General features: G+C 44.4%; 1 protein-coding gene across 9 annotated transcripts in view; it reads right to left on the bottom strand.

The window, feature by feature from the left end:
- Positions 1-17,089, bottom strand: part of MRAP2 (melanocortin 2 receptor accessory protein 2) — a 33,532-nt gene extending 16,443 nt beyond the window's left edge. The window contains exons 1-4 of one of the 9 annotated variants that reach the window (XM_043542616.1): positions 16,887-16,977; positions 12,556-12,708; positions 3,098-3,250; positions 709-842 (exon numbers count right to left, since the gene is read on the bottom strand). In XM_043542616.1, the coding sequence (XP_043398551.1) occupies positions 709-842; positions 3,098-3,165 (202 nt within the window). In that variant the 5' untranslated portion in view covers positions 3,166-3,250; positions 12,556-12,708; positions 16,887-16,977. Of the gene's footprint in view, positions 1-708; positions 843-2,146; positions 2,209-3,030; positions 5,971-12,555; positions 13,783-16,886 lie in introns of those variants that run through there. The other 8 variants (XM_043542621.1, XM_043542619.1, XM_043542622.1 and 5 more) reach the window with 8 other exon arrangements.
- Positions 17,090-18,788: the final 1,699 nt, after the last annotated feature.

Raw genomic sequence — 18,788 nt, 5'->3', positions numbered from 1 at the left:
ATACAAACCTATGGTTTGTACACTATAAACTGGTTCTAAAATTTAAAAAGTTCCCTCTAATTGTTTTATATAATTGATTTATAACAAGCAGTGCAGATTATGATGCTGACATGGAGAACAGAAACAAGCTGACACTGCCAGTATCTTTGACACCAGCCACCAAATAGCTTTCAGAGGGAAACATCCATCACTATCAGTAAGCCAGATCTCTGTATTCTATTTCCATCCCCTGAACCCTTGAGACCCATACACACTTGTTTGATCTTTTCTTATTTACATATACTTCTTTTAATGCTCACCACTATTAGCAAACATATAATGATAAAGGTCTCACCTGAAAGAATTTTCTAAATTGGTTTTAAACCTTTTAATAGTTTTTCAGATATATTTTAACAAGAACAAAGCAGCCATGTTTCTTTTCTTATCAGTGAGAACTTTTTTTTTCTCCAGAAAGCAACTGGATGTTGCAGTGGATCATAAAGCATGGGGAAATTTCTATTTGAACCAAAGAACTGGTATCCAGGATATCCCAAGCTACTGATACGCATAAGAAAAAAAATACTTCAACAAAGAGAAATCAATGAAGCTATTAATTCAAGGAGCTGTGTGTGGGATAATCAATTCACAGAAAAAGATTTTTGAAAAGCTATCCATTAAGAATACAGGAACTTCAAAGCATAGAATGCAGAACTGCCAGATAGGACTTACATTTATGAGCTTTCAGTCCTTCGAAGGAAACTGGTCCGTACTCATAGTACTCATACTCCCAAGTGTAATCAGAGTTAGACAAAGCCTGCTGAGATGTTCGGTTGGAAATTAACCTATGGGCAGACATCACTAACCTGTACAGACATAAAATGTGAACACAAAACATGTTAGTATATAGAAATATTTCTAACGTCTTTATATGTTTTTATAATCATGCGCCATCTTTTGGCTTTCCCCCTCCTTTTTCCCTTTCATAAGCAATGCCCCACCCTTGCATAAAGGGCCATATCCCACCTGTTCCTTTCAAAGCCAATTCCACCACTCCTTCAGATAGAGCCAACATGTTCCATCCCATTCCTTCCCTGCCCTATCCCTTCTCCAGGCAAATCACCAACCTGCATAGAGCTTCCTTTTAATAGAAAGGTGGAATATATGAGGATCTCCACAAAATGTTCCTATTAACACACACGTATCAGAGCACATCACTCAGACAGAACATGCCTCCCCTAGGCCGAATACAGTAAATACAAATGATCATCAGAAATGGGAGTCCAGAGGTTTAGGGAGTGTCGTCTTATGGTATGTTTACGTTACAAGCATTACAGCGCCACAGTTGTGGCTATGCCCCTATGGCAGTGGTGGGCAAACTACGGCCCGGGGGCCGCATCTGGTCCTCCAGGCATTTTAATCCAGCCCTCGAGTACCCGCCGGGGAGCGGAGTCTGAGGCTTGCCCTGTTCCAGTGCTTGCCCCGCTCTGGCGCTCCAGCTGGGGAGTGGAGTTTGGGGCTTTCCCCATTCCACGCAGCTCCCGGAAGCAGCGGGATGTCCCCCCTCTGGCTCCTATGTGTAGGGGCAGCCAGGGGGCTCCACATGCTGCCCCTGCCCCAAGCGCTGCCCCGCAGCTCCCATTGGACAGAGAGCCACAGCCAATGGGAGCTGCAGGGGCAGCACCTGTGGACAGGGCAGCGCGCAGAGCTGTTTGACTGTGCCTCCTCCATGTAGGAACCGGAAGGGAGACATGCCACTGTTTCTGGGAGCTGCTTGAGGTAAGCGCCCCCCGGAGCCTGCCCCCCAGCCTGGATATCCCTCCTGCCCTCCAAACCTCTCAGTCCCAGCCCTAAGCACTTTCCTGCACCTCCAACCCCTCATGCCCAGCCCCACCCCAGAGCACGCATCCCCAGCCGGAGCCCTCCCGCACTCTAACCCCCAATTTCATGAGCACTCATGGCCCGCCATACAATTTCCATACCCAGATGTTGCCCTCGGGCCAAAAAGTTTGCCCACCCCTGCCTATGGTGTAGGCAGAGAGACAGTTTCTATCACTGTCGTAAACCTACCCCCTCAAGAGGCAGTAGCTAGGTTCTTCCATCAATCTAGCAGTTCCTACACCAGAGCTTAGGAACTGTTCAGACCTCTGAGCAATGTAAACAGGCCTACCTAAATTTTAGCGTGGTGTAGACCAGGTCTCAATTGCACCAGGCTTTGTTTTCGGTATGTCTCTACAACAAGAAAATATAAAATCAAGCCTAATAATCATTCTAAAGGAAAATTCCTGATCAGTTCTAAATATTGTGGAGTGGGAGAGGAGTGTCTTCAGATGGGGAAGGAAAAAGTCCTTTTTTTAAAACAGGTTCAGTTTTCACATTATGGCCCCAATCCAGCAAAGTGCTTATTTTAAACACTTGAATAGACACATGGAAGTCAAAGTTCAGCATGTGCTTTAATTGCTGAATTAGGCCCTTTGTGTATTTTGTAATTTTTTGCCTCATGCAATAGATAAAACAAAATAAAGCGAGATAGTCCCTTTAAAGCTCACAGAGGTGCACATTTTAAAGAAATGTACAAGAAAGATTATTTTGTATTTTAACAAAAAGATCTGAAAGCCAACTCCCGACATGATAAAAAAAAATGATATAATCTGTAGACTTCCAGAACATTAATTCAGTGTTGCTATTCCAAAGAAAGTTGGCACTCTGTGTTCATTTTGATATATAGCTCTAATAGTAAGCCATGTATGATTTTAACCAACATAAGATTCCACTGGTTTTAGGAGCTAAAAGCTGAATCCAAGTAGGGAGCTGACTCATCTTTGAAATAAATGATATAATCATGAAAATATATCAAAACCATGTTTTAAATGGAAAGAGGTTTTAAATTGTCATGCTTTTACTGTAAAAAAAAATCCTTTGGTCAGTCATTCATATTAGCTGTACTGTTCTGGTGCTATTTAAAAAGCAGATAAGCTGAAAATAATTCATACACTGCACAAAAGATTCAATAATGTATCAAAGATTTAAATTCATGATCCATCCTTTACTCACATGGAGCAGTTGCTTTGGCTTCAATATACTGCTTGTATGAGTAAGGGTAGCAACACTTAGTGCTTACTTTGGCTTCAATTCTCCAATGGAAATCAAAAGGGTTCCACGTGGGAGTAGAGGTTTGCCTGCATGCATCACATTGCAGGATCAGGATAGTACATTGTTACAAGTATGTTAATTGTTCTTTCAGTTTTAGGTAATTTCCTACAATAAGCACATACTGCAAAACAAAGCACAAAGAGAGAGTTGCCTGCATCTATTCTAATAGCTAAGACTTCTACTAAATTTCTGAAGTATTAAGAAAAAGGACTAAGCATTTTTAAGGGTTATACAGGAATAACAGAAGGAACAAATGTTTGTTCAAAAAACCACCCCACTCATCTTGCCAAGTGTAAGCTTTGAAAATGAGGCAAACTTTCCATCCCTGAGATTCTCACAAACATGTCTGCATCACAGATCATACCGTACCACCTGGCCAAAAACGTCCATATTCAAACAAGCACTCCCTTATAATGATGCACATGTTATTCTAATTCTGGGTGATGGGAAGTATCAGTGGATCATTGGGAACCTCAGTTCCTTAGTCTCGGTACTTTTTTCTTTAGATTTAGACAGGAGGGAAATGCAGCTTGCTGAATCCAAAAGAGCAGGAGGACTGTGAGTGGGCAGAATAATAGTTACCCCTCAAAAATGCTGGAGACAGTGCACATTCTGTTCTTTCATGCCAGTCAGGTAGACTGCTGTGCTTTATCTCCCTCTCTTGGGCCACAACCAGAGATACGTCCACTATGCACCATTCTCACTGAAGTTACGGAAGGGAAAGAGTCTCAGACTCAAGCCCAGCTTGTATGATGTGCTACAGAAGGCTATCAGATGAGAGAGAGCTGCAGGATGGCTTTTGCTCTCAGGAGGTGACCCATGTTCTCTCGCTCTGCTCATTTATATGCACTTTCACACACTATAATACTTTCCATCTCCCCCAGTATTTTTTCCCCTTTAGTTCCCTACAAAGCCCAGCATGTACAGACTGAGAAAGAAAAAGCTGCCAAGATTTATATTTTAGCATGGAGCATAAGGATTCTCCCAAAAAAGGGCATATTTAAAGAATAAATGTCTGGCCCTGTAATAGTTTTTTTGGTCAAGTAAGGATGCAAGCAGCTTGCCAAGAAAATGTTCCTCTTGATCATATTTCTGTGTAATTGGTATCCAAATTCCACTCCAAATGCAAATATTAACCTTCATGAACAGCTCAACTGAATAGCAGTCATTTATTTTTCTTCGTTAGCATTTGCTTGCTTTCATCTTTCATAAAACAAATAAGTGCAACAAAGTGAATTGGCGTAAATAACAGAAGGCATAAGGCTTCCCTTTGCTTGAAAGGTAGAAAAATAGTTCACTATTTGGTACTGTCTCAGTGAAAGTCTGTATAACACCATATCTGCTTCAATTAATTCAGAGAGCTATTTTTATTGGCCCAGGAAAGGCATTGGATAATACCCATCTTCTTGTTATTGTTTAGGTAAATGTGATATTCTTTTATTGACTTTTGGGAGTGTTGGGGTAAGGTCATTTTAACCATGGTTTATTTTTTCAAGATCAAGTAAACGCCTAGCCAATTATCGCCTAGTGTCAAACCCATCATTCATGAGCAAGCTCATAGAGGAGCTAGTCAAAGGCCGCCTATCATCTCATCTAACTGAAGCCGACATTCTAGACCCGGCACAATCTGGGCGTAGGCCAGGACACGGACCTGAAACAGCTTTATGGAACTGATAGATGATCTCCTCCAATCAAAAGATAGAGAACAGACATCCATTCTCATCCTCCTGGATCTCTCTGCAGTGTTCAACACTGCTGACCATGAAATACAGCGGTCTCGCCCGAGAGAGATGGCAGGGGTCCAGGATAACATGCTAAAATGGTTTGAGCCTTCCTGGAGGGACACACCCAAAAAGTAGTGATGGGAAAATGCACCACCTCTAGACCCCTCACTTATGGGGTTCCACAAGGATCAGTTCTCTCTCCAGTCCTTTTCAACATCTACATGCAACCACTAGGTATACAGGTCAAACAACATGGATTCACAGGCCAGCAATATGCAGATGACACACAGCTCTACCTATCTTTCACCACATACCCCTACCACCAAGATGGCCCAGTGCTTGGAGGAGATCAGCTCATGGATGAAGAACAGCTAGCTGAAGCAGAACCCAAGGAAGACCAGGTGATGCTGGTGGGAAGAGGATAGTATTCTGAAGAGTTTGCAGCCATGTTGACTCCCCTGTGGTTGAAGGTTCACATCCACAACTGGTCAGTTCAGTCCGTAGTCTAGGAGTATTCTCAGATTCCTCGCTGATGCCGAACTCCCACATCACAATAGCCATGAGTAATGCTTTCTACCATCTCCAACTGGCTAGGAGATTCCATCCCATACTGGCAGACACAGGCCTTAGTTCTTTATGTCTTTGTCACCTCTCGGCTGGACTATAGCAATGCAATATATTTGGGCAGGAAGCCATCAGCACTTAGAAAACTCCAGCTAGTACAATACACTGCAGCGTGTCTCCTCAGCATGCAAGCTACCATGAACACATCACACCTGTCCTCTGCTCCCCATAGAATTTTTAATTAAGTTCAAGGTCTCAGTCTTTATCTTCAAAGCACTCCATGGCTTGGGCCCAGAATGCCTAAAAGACTGCTTAAAGCTCCAGGACAAAGACCGAGGTCGACAACTTAGCTCCTCTGGCACAATGGTACAACAGAATCAAGTCCTAAATTTTCAGAAATAATTTTGGTTTTTATTTGGAAAATTTTATATACAGAAAGTTGCAAATATTTTTCTGTCTCCATATAGAAGCTTATAATTACTGCATGACCATTACCTGAGCTGTTTGGTATATATAAATAGTGTGTGCAACCTGACATATATGGTAACTGGGACAAATGGACCGAGTTAACATAAAAAGAAAAGGAGTACTTGTGGCACCTTAGAGACTAACCAATTTATTTGAGCATAAGCTTTCGAAAGCTTATACTCAAATAAATTGGTTAGTCTCTAAGGTGCCACAAGTACTCCTTTTCTTTTTACGAATACAGACTAACACGGCTGCTACTCTGAAACCTGAGTTAACATACTGACAGTAAAGCAAAAAGCAAACAGAGAAACATTTTCCACTATTTCTACTTTCTCTGTACTTCTGAGGGAAAAAGTGAGTATAATTTAAGTGCCTCTATTTCAGCAGAACTCTAATAATCTTCACAGTCTGAAGGAAGCATCACAACCAAAGCATTATTTTTTTCCTTAGTGCTTTAAAGGAAACATCTTATGGTTCATATAAAGAATTCGACTTTTTAAAATGCTGAACTTTCTGAACATATTATATAAGTAGAGCTGGTAATAATCCCTATTTTTTTAAGGTTGCTCGATATTTCTCATAATCAGACATTGTTTTCAGTTGCTTATAACTTTGCCAAACTTTAACCTTTCAGTCCAACATTTCCCATGCTGGGCGTCCACATTAGGCTGAATTGCTTTGGAAAGTTTCAGCAAATATGGATCAGCCATTTCAAAGAATGAGATGAAAGGGGGGGGGAAAATGGTTTTGCCCACATTCAAAAAATTCTTACAGCTGTTTCACTGAGAAGCTCTAGCACTTCAATATTTTGGAGCAGGAACTTGAAATATGGCAGGGGAGTGGCTTTTGTGTCAGGGATGTGCTTTTTCCTACTCCTGTGAACAGGGCCAGCTCCAGGCATCAGCGAAGGAAGCAGGTGCCTGGGGCGGCCAATAGAAAGGGGCGGCACTCAGCGCGTTACTGGGCCAGCACGTCCAGGTCTTCGGCAGCGGGTCCTTCATTCCCTCTCTTCCTCTTCAGTGGCAGCTCAATCGGGTTTTTCTTTTTTTTTTTCTTCGCTGCTTGGGGCAGCAAAAAAGCTGGAGCCGGCCCTGCTCGTGAAAATCCACCCAAATTTGGCTAAGTTAAAATTCTTAGAAAAATATCAATTTGCACACACTCAGTAAAGATTTGTTAGGGTTTGGTAGCTAAATCCTGATTCCATCTGCACTGAACACTTTCCTGTCCAGGGTTGCAGGACTTCCCTTGCATTTGCTGTTCCCAGCTGTTGCTAGTCACTATGATGCCAGGCACCAGAACAGCGCAGGGAAACCATCTCTCCTGAGCTCTCAACACCCCACTACTGGTGCCCAGGCAGCATAGAGAAGGAAACAGTCTGATACTACAGCCGACGGAACAAGTACTACACCTAAACAAACAAACAAAAAAAGCAGGAAGGCAAAGAGAAAAGCAAAGTTACAAGAGCGTGTTCTTTGCATTTAAGCAACAAAAGCTGGTATTTAACTGTTATTCCTTTATTCAAAGCATTAATCAACATATAACCAGAGTCTGCTGCAGTTTCCTAATCTGTCCAGTCCAGAATCCCACTGCCCATGATGGAGAATGAGCACTGGTCTCTGTAGCCAAATCCTTGCACAACACCTGCTCCACACAAAAATGTGATTCAATCCAAACAAGTATCCTTGGAAAAAATGGAAATCCAGCCCGAGTAAAGCCAATAAGTAATCAACTACGGAAGGTAAAATGTAGAACAGACATGAGTATGGCTAAGAGGAATTTGAAGAGTAAATAGCTAAAAACCAAGAAAATCTTAAAGTCAAGTAAGGAAAAAAAACCAACAAATTCTGATCACTTGTTCATAGGCAGAGAAGAAATCACATCTGGTTGCCCAACAAGAAACATGGTTGTTCCAGTTTTGGAACCAAGGTCTTATTCTTTCAATTAAAGAACACTGCAATAATGTTGCTTTAATTGTGTAAATTCTCAAGCATTTCTCTGCAATCTGCTTGTTCTGTTTTGGACCATGATACCAGGATTCTAATTGATATTTTGTTTTAGCGTGTCCAACTCTCACATCATAGATTTACTTTTCTCCTTGCAGAGACTATAAATTAAAATGTCACTGCCACCTCCACCACTCTGAGTCAGAATTGAGACTTGTCAGAGAAACAGTCCAAACGACAATTTAGGGCTGGTATAACTTATAATGAAATATTAAACAGAATTTGTGTTGGTAAGATGTAAAAGTAGTTCTTTGGCTGTAGGACAAACGTTACTGCGTATAAGTACAGTCTTTTACCCTGGTGAAACCTCACAGTTATTTCACTAATTTTCTTGCTTGATGCAAGGACATAACATCTTACCACAGGCTAGTTTATTTCCAGAATGCTGAAAGCACCCTAGGAGTGAGAGTACGGACATGACTAGGTGGTTAGCTATTACAAAGAAACAACTTAGGCCTCTAACAGAGCCTGATGCCACATGGGCTTCAGGGCTGTTTTCCCCCAGACGGAAGACTGAGGTAGCGTCTCCTGAAGTGGGCCCTAGCTCCTGTTCTGGGGAACCATATGGCATGTGATCTCTCCAGACCAATGATCCCCAGACTTTTGAGGGTCATGCCCCATCTTACCGAGTGTTGCCAACTTTCCAATTTCCCAAAACAGGACACTACTGCTGTGGTCAACATTTTCTGCACCAAATACTTACCAGCACATACACTATCAAACAGGCACAACACAGACTCGCCAGCAGCAATGGAGATACTAGCAAGATACAGTTACAAATGGGATGGATGAGGGGGGCCAGAAGGAGAAAGGAAACTGGCTTTGACTTGACATTGTTGGCATACACTTCACAGCAAACAAATCCTTCCGTTTTTTGCAGCAGTTGCTTTCCAAGGCAGAGCCCATGCACCTCGATGGGACTGCAGCCATACATTCTCCACAATGTCCTGCCCTAATGTGCCACTTGGATAGACTGGCTTCAGATTGAAAGTGTAGGGGCTTCGTTTAGCAATCCCCCACCCCCAAAAACCAAACCTCTGAGGTGCTGAGACAAGGTAGGGGGGTTTCCCAGCACGAGGAGCTGGTGGCTTCACTCTTTACCCGAACTCCATCCCCAACCAAAGGCTCAACTCAACAGAAAGAAGGAGGCTAAAGAGGACCATGTCTCTCCTGCTCCGTCCAGAAGCAGCAGCTCAGAGGAAAAGAGCTCGCAGGGAGTGATGAGGGCAGAAAGTAGTGGGGGAGGTAGCTTCCTGCAGCCGGGGGAGGTTCCCAAAAGTGGGTCTGACCCAGCCCCGGGAGTGGGCCATGCAGAGGAAGAGGAAGTGTTCCTTCCTCAGGCTAGCTGGGACTAGCAGCTGGGGGGCCTCCAGCTCTGCCCCTCGCCAGCTCTGGGGCCAGTGCTCGGGGTTAAAAGAGGCCTTAGGTTGGCTGTGGGGAGGGGAAGGGGTGACAACAGAACTGCAGTAACCAGACTTCTGGTGTCCGGTCAATACTTCTGATTGGAGACTGTACAATCGCCTTAAAATCTGACTTTCCAGTCAAAAACCGGACACTGGGCAACCCTACCATTACTCCGATCTGCGGCCGCCCCCAACCCTCCGGGGCCAGGAGCATGGCCGTGGCTCCAGAAAGTAGGGGGGGAGGAAGACGCCGATGGAGTAAGAGGGCCAAGGCTGGGGCCAGGAGCAGGGCCATGGCCAGGGACTGAGGCTGGGGGTGGAGCCACAGCCAGGCTGTGGTGGGGGCCGGCAGCCAGACCCACAGCCAGGTGCAGCTCCGCTAGCGGCCTGACCCCCAGCCTTGGCCCCAGGCCAGGAATGGAGCCACAGCCAGCAGCCAGGGCTAGGAATTGGCATGGAGCGGAGCCGTGCCAAGGCTGGGACCTATGCCAGGCATGGCACTTGGAGCCAGGGACATGGCTGGGAGTGGGACTGGAGCAGTGCACCCTCCCCACCCCCAGTGCGGGCTGGCCCAGACCCCACCACGCCCCCCTCAGACACTTCTCCATGCCCCCCTAGGGGGGCATGCCCCCACTCTTTGGGGACCTCTGCTCCAGACAATAGTCATCCTGAATAGGACTTCCCGCAATGGCCTCAGGCCGAAGCTTGCTCACCTTGACGAGGATTGGGCCACACTGACTGCAGTCAGTGCATACGGATCACCTAAATGTCTACAAAACTATGAAGGTGAAGGGTCATAAGAACATAAGAATGGCCATAATGGGTCAGACCAAAGGTCCATCTACCCCAGTATCCTGCCTTCCAACGAAGTGGACACACGTGCGCTGCCCTAGTCCACCAACATCTGAAAGGAGCACTCCTATTTCCCTTTGGGAGGTCACCTAGGAGAAAAGGAGGTAAAGGACTGGTCATCAGCTATACCAGCCTGATCCTGTCCGAGAGACTCCCACTGGTGATAAGATCTATGACCAAGCTTCTCCATCACCTTGTTCCAGTAACATTCAGAACCCTACTCCATGAAGTCAAAGGTCACAAAAGCATGAAGCAGAAGAAACTCAAACCTTTATCTTAAGTGTCTCTGTAAAATGCTAAGCTCACTCACCAGCTGGGGGAATAAACAGCCACACCCAAGTCAGTCTTTAGCTCCCTTGCCTCAGGGCTCCGTTTATTGTTGAAACACAAAAAGAATGTGTAAACAACATCATAATGTAACTGCCCCACTCCCCAGTATAGGCTGTGTGTCCCCTGGCCACTAGCAGTCTCGTGGTTAGAGTCTTCCCTCAGCACAGGGACTTCTCCAGGGTCTCCTTGCCCATCCTGTCCTCCACTGCATGGTCTGCAACTTGGGCTTTTAGTCACAAGCAAGTATTCTCATGGCATTAGAATGGTCCTAGGCTCTACCTAATGGAGCTGGGGCCCACTTCTGTATCATCTAGTGGCAGTTATCAGACCCAGTCACCTGACATTGTCCAGCTGGGTCTGATGAGTCCCAGAACCTGCCTGCTGGGCTCTTCCTTGGAACAGAACTGATTGTTCCCTAGCCCCCCACCCTGGGACTTAACGGGGCAGACCACCCTGTTACAATCTCATTTTTCCTGTTTTCTACCTTTAGTTCATGGGAAAATGTTTCTGTTGGTGTATTAGGGTGTCAATGTGTGGATTGAGTATACCTTGGGAATGGCGCCAGGAATGCTTCCCAAACCCTAAATCCTAATTCTGCTTTTGAACCATTCCAAGTGCTTCCTCAATTAAGGAAGAGTATAGTCTGAAGCTTTAAGCGTCCTTTAGTAACTACCTATGTTCTGAAATCAGTTGGTAAACTCTCATGCTTTGTAGGTGGGGGAGTAAGAAGAGGACACTATTAGTCACCATAACAACAATGAGATTTAAGAAGAAACCATGCAGGAGCACTGAAGTTGTAATTTAAGAAACCACTTTGGTATCTACCTCCTTCGGACTAGCTAATGATTCTCTCACTTCAGGTTCTCTCTCAGTTGGGGTCTAAAACCAGAACAGATAGTTATGTCCTTCACCAGCTAAATCAGTGGTTCTCAAACTTTCGTACTGGTGACCCCTGTCACATAGCAAGCCTCTGTGTGCAACCCTCCGCTCCTTATACATTAAAAACACTTTTTGACATATTTAACACTATTATAAATGCTGGAGGCAAAGCAGGGTTTGGGGTGGAGGCTGACAGCTCACAACCCCCCAAGTAATAACCTCGTGACCCCCTGAGGGGTCCTGACCCCCAGTTTGAGAACCCCTGAACTAAACTGATTTCACTGCCATGAGCAATATCTTTTATTTTGGGGGCGGGAGAAGAGAGATGGTTAGACTAAGCAAGACCTCCTTCAGTCTCCTGTTGCAGGTTCAATAGAAAGTAATTCTTTGTTGTATCAATCTCATTTGATTACCCACTGTATTAATTTCACCAAATGATGGACTTCAATTTGACCTTGATTTGATAGTTGTATTGTTTTAATTCCTATGTCTACTTGTTTTCGTCTTAGAGATATGAAAATTAAATTTTCATATCTGCTTGTTCTTTTAATAAAACTCAGAAGTATAGAGAGCCAAGTTGTTGGTTTTTTTCAAATTAGCAACTTGAATCAGAAACTGCAAGAATGAAGGTAACTTAGCTGAGGTGTCTGACAGCCACTTGCTCTTTCACTAAATTAAGTCCTTTGTTTCTTGCACTATGTAAATACTTATTCCAATTTCAAGTGATGAGTAATCTCTAAATAATGTTATACATACTGTCCATCTGGTTTAAAATCTAAATCTGAACATTCAGATTAGCCCTGGTTTAGTTCTCCCCTAGTGCTTCCTGCTGAGTGCTCATTGTAACAGCATCCATAAATAAGTATGGTTCCTGGTGCCCCTTGAAGCAGGAAGAGAATAAGCTGATGAGGCTGGAAAATAGTCACACTTGGGCCATTCACTCATATATGCATCAGTCCTAGATCACACGTGGGCAAACACATTCTAGGATCCCCTCTGCAGATAAACTGTGAAATCACAATCTGGCCCCATGGTATCTGAATGCCTGAACCTTTCAGTACAGGAAGTTAGCTAGGTATAACACTCTCTCAAAATTCAATAAAAAAATTATAGACAACAATAAAGCTACATTTAACTTTTCTTGAAAAGTGTTATAAATTGTAATAACTACAAACATTTAGAAGTTCTAGCATTATTACATACCATACGATGGAGAATTTTTTTTTAAAAAAGATCCAGTCTGTGAGGATTTCAGACTGCCATTGCAATTTGTGATGTTTCCAGAGTAAAGCTGCTAAGCAATTTAACAAGTTCTTTTTTTCCCCCTATTTTCAGGGGAAATTTTTCCTTCCAGCTCTGTTGGAGAAGATAAGAGAATTTATTATGCAGTCTCTGATGAAAAATTCAGTTTAGGCTGAGCTCTTGGTGAAACCTGACAGTGATATATGAAAATGAGTGCCAGTGAGAATCAATTTCTTATTCTAAATCTCTACTATTTCTCTGTACAACACACTACTATGCAAAGGTAGCTAATAAAAGGGCTTTATCCTACAGCCCTTACTCATATGAGTTAGACTGTAGGATTGGATCCAAACATACCACGCTTACCTCTCCGTTCCTTGGTCTCTATCATAGGCTGAGAAGAAAACAAAAAAAGATTTGCGAATACCACCACCACTTGCAGGACAGAAATCAACTGCATTTAAATAGCAGGCCAAACTGTATAATATCTGCCATACTTTATCTACAAAACATCTTCCATTGCAAAGCCTGTAGTGAAGAACAATACTTGATAAAGGGCAGAGTAGTCAACCTTCTTGATGTTATCACAAGCCTCACAATTTTTGGTGGTCTTTTTTGAGACAGATTAGTGATCTCCTGTTGTCTTCAGCTTCTTTGTGAATATCTACCCTTACTCAAAATGGCCTCAACAGCCCATTACTTTAAGCAGGAATGAAGCCAGATTGCCTTCAATCAAGATGGCTGCCATTTTTTCCAGTAGCTTTTCATGTGATGCTGCCTCTAGTAAAGATGGCTGCCACCCCGGCTCTATTGTTAAAGAACTGGATAGGAAACTGAAGGGAGAAGGGAATGCAAAAGTGCAGAAAGGAGGCTAAGGGCTGGTCTACACAGGGAAATTGACCTGCATAGTTATAGCAGACTAGTGTAATTAATCCACTCTATCTATACTGGTCAATTTTCCCACATAGACAAGCCCTAAGAGGGTCATGTTGCAGAATGTGGACTGGGGCAAAGAAGGAGACTAACACAGCCAGGGGAATGGGTGATGGCCATAAGGAAGATCAAGGGATCTTGGGAGTAGGGAATGGAGAGACAGAATGTACGAGAAGGAGGTTCTTGAAGTAAAGTGAGCAAAAATATGGGAAGCAGGAGTTGGACTGGAAGAACATGGAAGGAGAACATGAGTGGGCAGGGAGTAAAATGGGAAATGGAAGAGATGGGGGGAGGGGGAAAATGATAGCTGCTCCTCCTCTCCAGCATTTGGACACAATAAATGGAACCTCTTTCTGAGCAGAAATGGAGGAACACACACAAATTAGAGTTGGGCTTAAGTTCTCAAAAATCAGACAGACCACCAAAATATTGTGCTGTTTATTATTGGTTTAGAAATGATCATATTTAGAGCTTGCCTACACCACAGAACATTCACACTGCAGGGGTGTGGACTCACAGTAGAGAACTTTTAAACAGCAGGCCAAACTATTCGCTCCAGCAGGGTCTACATAGGCCAATTACCAACTGTTGACCAGTTCTTTTCCCCACTACCCAGAACGCACCGGTTCACAGACAGACTCTTGAGCTGAAGAAGTGTGTCATTTATTTGCTGCTTCAGTGAGGTCAGTCCACCAAAAAAGGGCACAGCATAGGGTTAAATGCAAATGCATTCAGGTGTTCGCCTTAAATACATTGTTACAAAGCTATTCATTATACTTTCCTGCCTAACACTAAGATTAGTTTGCTAAACTGATTGTTTACCAAGCTGTTTACCTGATCAGGTTGCCGATCAACCTTTTTTACCTGGCTGTTCTTTCCTTGACAGATAAGCATGTAGTAGTAGGATTTTAGGTTTGTATTTTGTATAATTTAAAATAAAATAAAAAATAATAAAGTAGCATGTATTAAACCTTTTGGTATATAATTTGACCATATTCTGCCAGCCACCCTTTCTGAAAGCAGAAAGGAATGGCCTAATGGGCCATTGGTAAAGACGCATCAGCCAGAATCTGTATCTGAGCTAATTTCAAGGCAGTAACAGACCTTTCAGGGTCACCACTTTGTTGTGGGTTTAGTATTTTAAAAATAAGTTAAAAAAATGCAATAATTGTTTTCTCTTGCATTGCAACTTGATGTTCCTGTTCAAATACTCTCTGTAAATCAATTCTGTGTTATGTATAAATAAAAAAATGTGTGTATTAAAAAAAAAATAAGTGAAAAGCCATCACCAGACCAAATGTTCTAAGAAGGAACCGAGAACGGTCGTAAGAGCACCAGGAAATTGCAACACGCCTTACTGAGATGTCAGAGGAGGGCAAATTAACAACTCTAAAAATAAAACATGCACTTATCAATAAAAACAAAATAGCTGTAATCAAAACCAGCATGGGGTAACTCCCTAAAAAACAAAATAAAAAATAAAAATAAAATTAAAAAAACAAGCACTCGTCAAGACAACTATTAATTACAGCATAGGAGTGCAAAACTCAATGGTCCCAATAAAAAAAAAAAAAAATCACTATATAAACAGGGTGCCTTGCCACAAAACTTTGGGTTTGTCCTGCCAAAACGTCCCCGAAGCACCGTGTCACAACCAACAAAACCCGGCTCCTACCTACCCGTGATCAACCTAGCTGGCCACTAGAATGATCCGGACTCTATACTGGTAACTATAACATCGACTGGCGGGACAACATGTGTGTGTATGTATATAATTAAATGCATATGCTAATTGTTGGATCTTCAATAAATGCAGCGTATTGCCTTTTCCCCTACAAAAAAAAATCCCATGTGCTTCTTATAAGCATAACAAGTAGGCATCTTTTCACATATCCCAACACCTAAAACATACATTCTACATATCACATCCTATTACACCAACACATTGGTGCACTCTAGAAATCAGTTTGCATTGCTGTGTCATGTAGACAAGCTTCCCTTCCCACCCCCACCCAAAAACAATTTCATGATCTGGGGAGAGTTTGATTGATTTTTTTAATACTTGGATTTAGCAACAGAGAAAGGAATAGGTTACTTTTAACTTAAAGACCCGCACAAAGGATAAAAAGAAAAGGAGTACTTGTGGCACCTTAGAGACTAATATTTGTTAGTCTCTAAGATGCCACAAGTACTCCTTTTCTTTTTGCGGATAAAACTAACACAGCTGCTACTCTGAAACAAAGGGTAAAGTTTCCAGGAGTGCCCCCGTGCCGTTTCCAAAGGCAACATAGGCACTTTGGAAGCTGCTAACCTTCAATGACATTTAGGTTCCTAGTACTTAAGGCACTTTTGAAAATGGGACCTAGATGCTTTTGAAAGTTTTAACCTAAATCACAGTATATTTCTAAACAGAATAACGAACTATCCTCTAATACCCAGTTACACAAACTCTGATACTTGCAGTATATTTATGACACACAACTATTTTAAGAGTTTAAATTCTGAAATAAGACCATATGCCGCTGTTCAAGGAGAACTTCCACTGATTTCTTGTCCTTAGTTCAAATGCTTCTCTCTTTCCATTTTTGGTTATTTTAAAAATAATTTACCAGTTTCAAAAGATGTTTTCTCCTAGTTCAAATGCAATAATACATTTAAAACTGAATGGGAATATTGCATGTGTTCAAAATTTACTTATGTCTTGAGATTTATTGAATTTGTGTTTGCTTTATTTTAATGTTAATAACATAGCTACAGAGGTTTCTTTTGTTCTGAACACACTGATTTTGCTGAATTCACAGGAAAAAAAACAGATGCATAAAACTGCGGAGCAACTACTCTGAGGTATTGTCTAAACGCAAATGAAAGTAATACACACAACCAAAAACTAATCTTGGTTCACTAATATGGAATTTAAAACAAAAACAAAAAAACGCCACCCCCCCCTTCCCTCCCAACCAAGGCTCAACAATTTCCCTCTTATATTAACAAAAACCCCACTGAAGAGAACCAAGGGAAAACCCCAAACCCTCACACAAAAGCAAAGGGGGCAAAAGCAGAAATATAGGTCTGCGTTTCTCCCCTGTAACATGCTATGCAATAACCCCTCCCCCCCCCCCCCCCGGGCATACAAGAGGGCTGCAATGGCCATTTAACAGACAAGAGCATCCCCCACTGAGTCCCATTGATCCGCTCAGCATTGGCAAGTTTCAGCCTTTGCGGGCTGTTACGAGGGTAATTCTCTCGCTCAGCCTCCCCCACCCCCGCTCGGGGGGTAACAATAACGGGCCGGCGCGACCCGTCCCCGGGCCAGCTGCGCAGGCTGGAAGACTGCAGCGAGACCAGGCTTCCCACGTTACCTTGCCGCGCCTCGTTCCCCGCGCGGACCCGGGCTCTGCCGCCTGCCCAGTCCCGTCCGCGGCCGCGCCTGCCTTTGCCACGCCCCCACTGCCGGGCGCCGGGCGGCAGCAGCCCCGGGGAGCGGGCCAGGCGCAGGAGTGGGCGCCAGCCGCGCCCTCGCCGAGCGCACGGCCAGAGCCCCGGCGCGCGCCCCAGGCCCGCTCTCGCCCCGGGGCACGGTTCGCGCCTGTCCGCTGCGCCGGGCTGGCAAGTGCTCCGCGGGCGGGCGGTGGCGCCGGCGGCACGCCCAGCCCCGGGGGAAGGAACCCGCGCGGCGAGGAGCGCCCCTCGCCCAGCCCTGCCCGAGCCTGCCTGCCCCGCACGCCGCCTGGGCGATCACGTGGGGGCGGCACCGCGACTCAGCGCTCCAGGGGGGAGCCGGGAGCGGGCGCTTCCCGCAGCCGCTGCGGGGAGTGGCAACCCCCAGGCGCCGCGCTGGTTTTACTGACCGCGACGGGCAGCAGCGGGGCCCAGCAAGCGCACGCCCGCGGCACGTGACCATCCCCACAGCCCCCGCGGCCCCGGGCTGGGCGGGAAGGGAAAGCCCCGCTGGGTGCCAGCCGCGCCCCGACACTGCCCGTTCCGAAGCGTTGCCGCTTGGGGCCCTCGCTCCGCGGCGCTCTTGCTGACTGGCTCCGCGGCGGGGCGGCCCCGCTTTGGACAGCTGAAGTAACCGGTCAGCTCCCCAGGGCGGGGGCGAGGCGCATTGGCAGCATAGCTGGGAAGACGCTTGGGCGCTACGCTGGAGGCTGCGCTTACTGCTGCCTATGTGGCTCCTGCTTTGGGGCTAGGTGGAGGGTTTCAGTGGGGTGCTGTCCTCGGGCACCAAATTCACCTAGTTGCGTGCTAGGTTACAATAATACCGTGCCGCTTTGCCAACTCGCCACAGCCACCCCCAATACTACTGGTCCGTGCAAAACCGAAGCCAGTGGCTACTTCCTCCACCCGCCCTGCTAAACGTTAGACCGGGTAGCTGCTAGCACAATGGGACAAGCTCGGGTTAGTGGACATGTCTCTCCACCTGTGCCAGATCCATTATTCTCCTTATCCCTGACCCCAGATCACACAGATGAGGCAATTCATTGATTTAATCAGACCATTATTAGGCATTACATTGCAGCCTATATTTCCCTCCCATCCATTGTTGCCATTGTTTCTCCTGGGAGGAGTAATTTTTCATCCTTAATTTAGTATAAAAATGTAAAACCCCCATAGGTATCAAGATAACTTATTCTGGTAAGAAAAGAAAACACACACCTTATTAGACCGGCCTTGGGGTCTCACTCAGTACCATCAGCTTCTGCTACTGACCGGTACCAGAGACTCTGGTTTTTTTTAAGACACATTTTTAGCTTAAAAAAAAATCTTTATCATTCAACTTCTCTCTGTGGGAGCTTAACTCATTAGTTGATACCACTTTCCTATATGTTTCCTATGCTGTGCATTTTGGGGGATTAATTTAAAGTTAGCCTTTATCCAAATGCATTTGAAATTAAAATCCAAACAAAAACAAAAGGATAAAAATATCTTAAAACAAATACAGGTAGTAGAATTATGACATTTTCTCCAGATCCTTATTTGATACTGGAAATTAACAAGAATAATTTTCAGCTCTATGCTTTCACCAATAGTGAGTGCTAGCGACTTGGTTGAGATGGCAATAGAAGTGTAGTATCCTTATTCCTTTCTGGTGTGTTGATTGAAAGGGGGATACCTGTGACACTCTGTACCCCAAAGCAGCACTCTGGCACTCCCATATTTACCATGATGATATGATTATGATATTTTTTGTACAAAGTATGCCTTCTGAGGTGGTATTCTAAAAGGCTTGATCTGTTGAATATTAATATACTGTTGGACTG

Source organism: Chelonia mydas, chromosome 3, assembly GCF_015237465.2.
Source record: "Chelonia mydas isolate rCheMyd1 chromosome 3, rCheMyd1.pri.v2, whole genome shotgun sequence".
NCBI lineage: Eukaryota > Metazoa > Chordata > Testudines > Cheloniidae > Chelonia > Chelonia mydas.
Note: the sequence above shows the minus strand (reverse complement) of the source record. Positions and strands in the feature narration are given on the sequence as shown.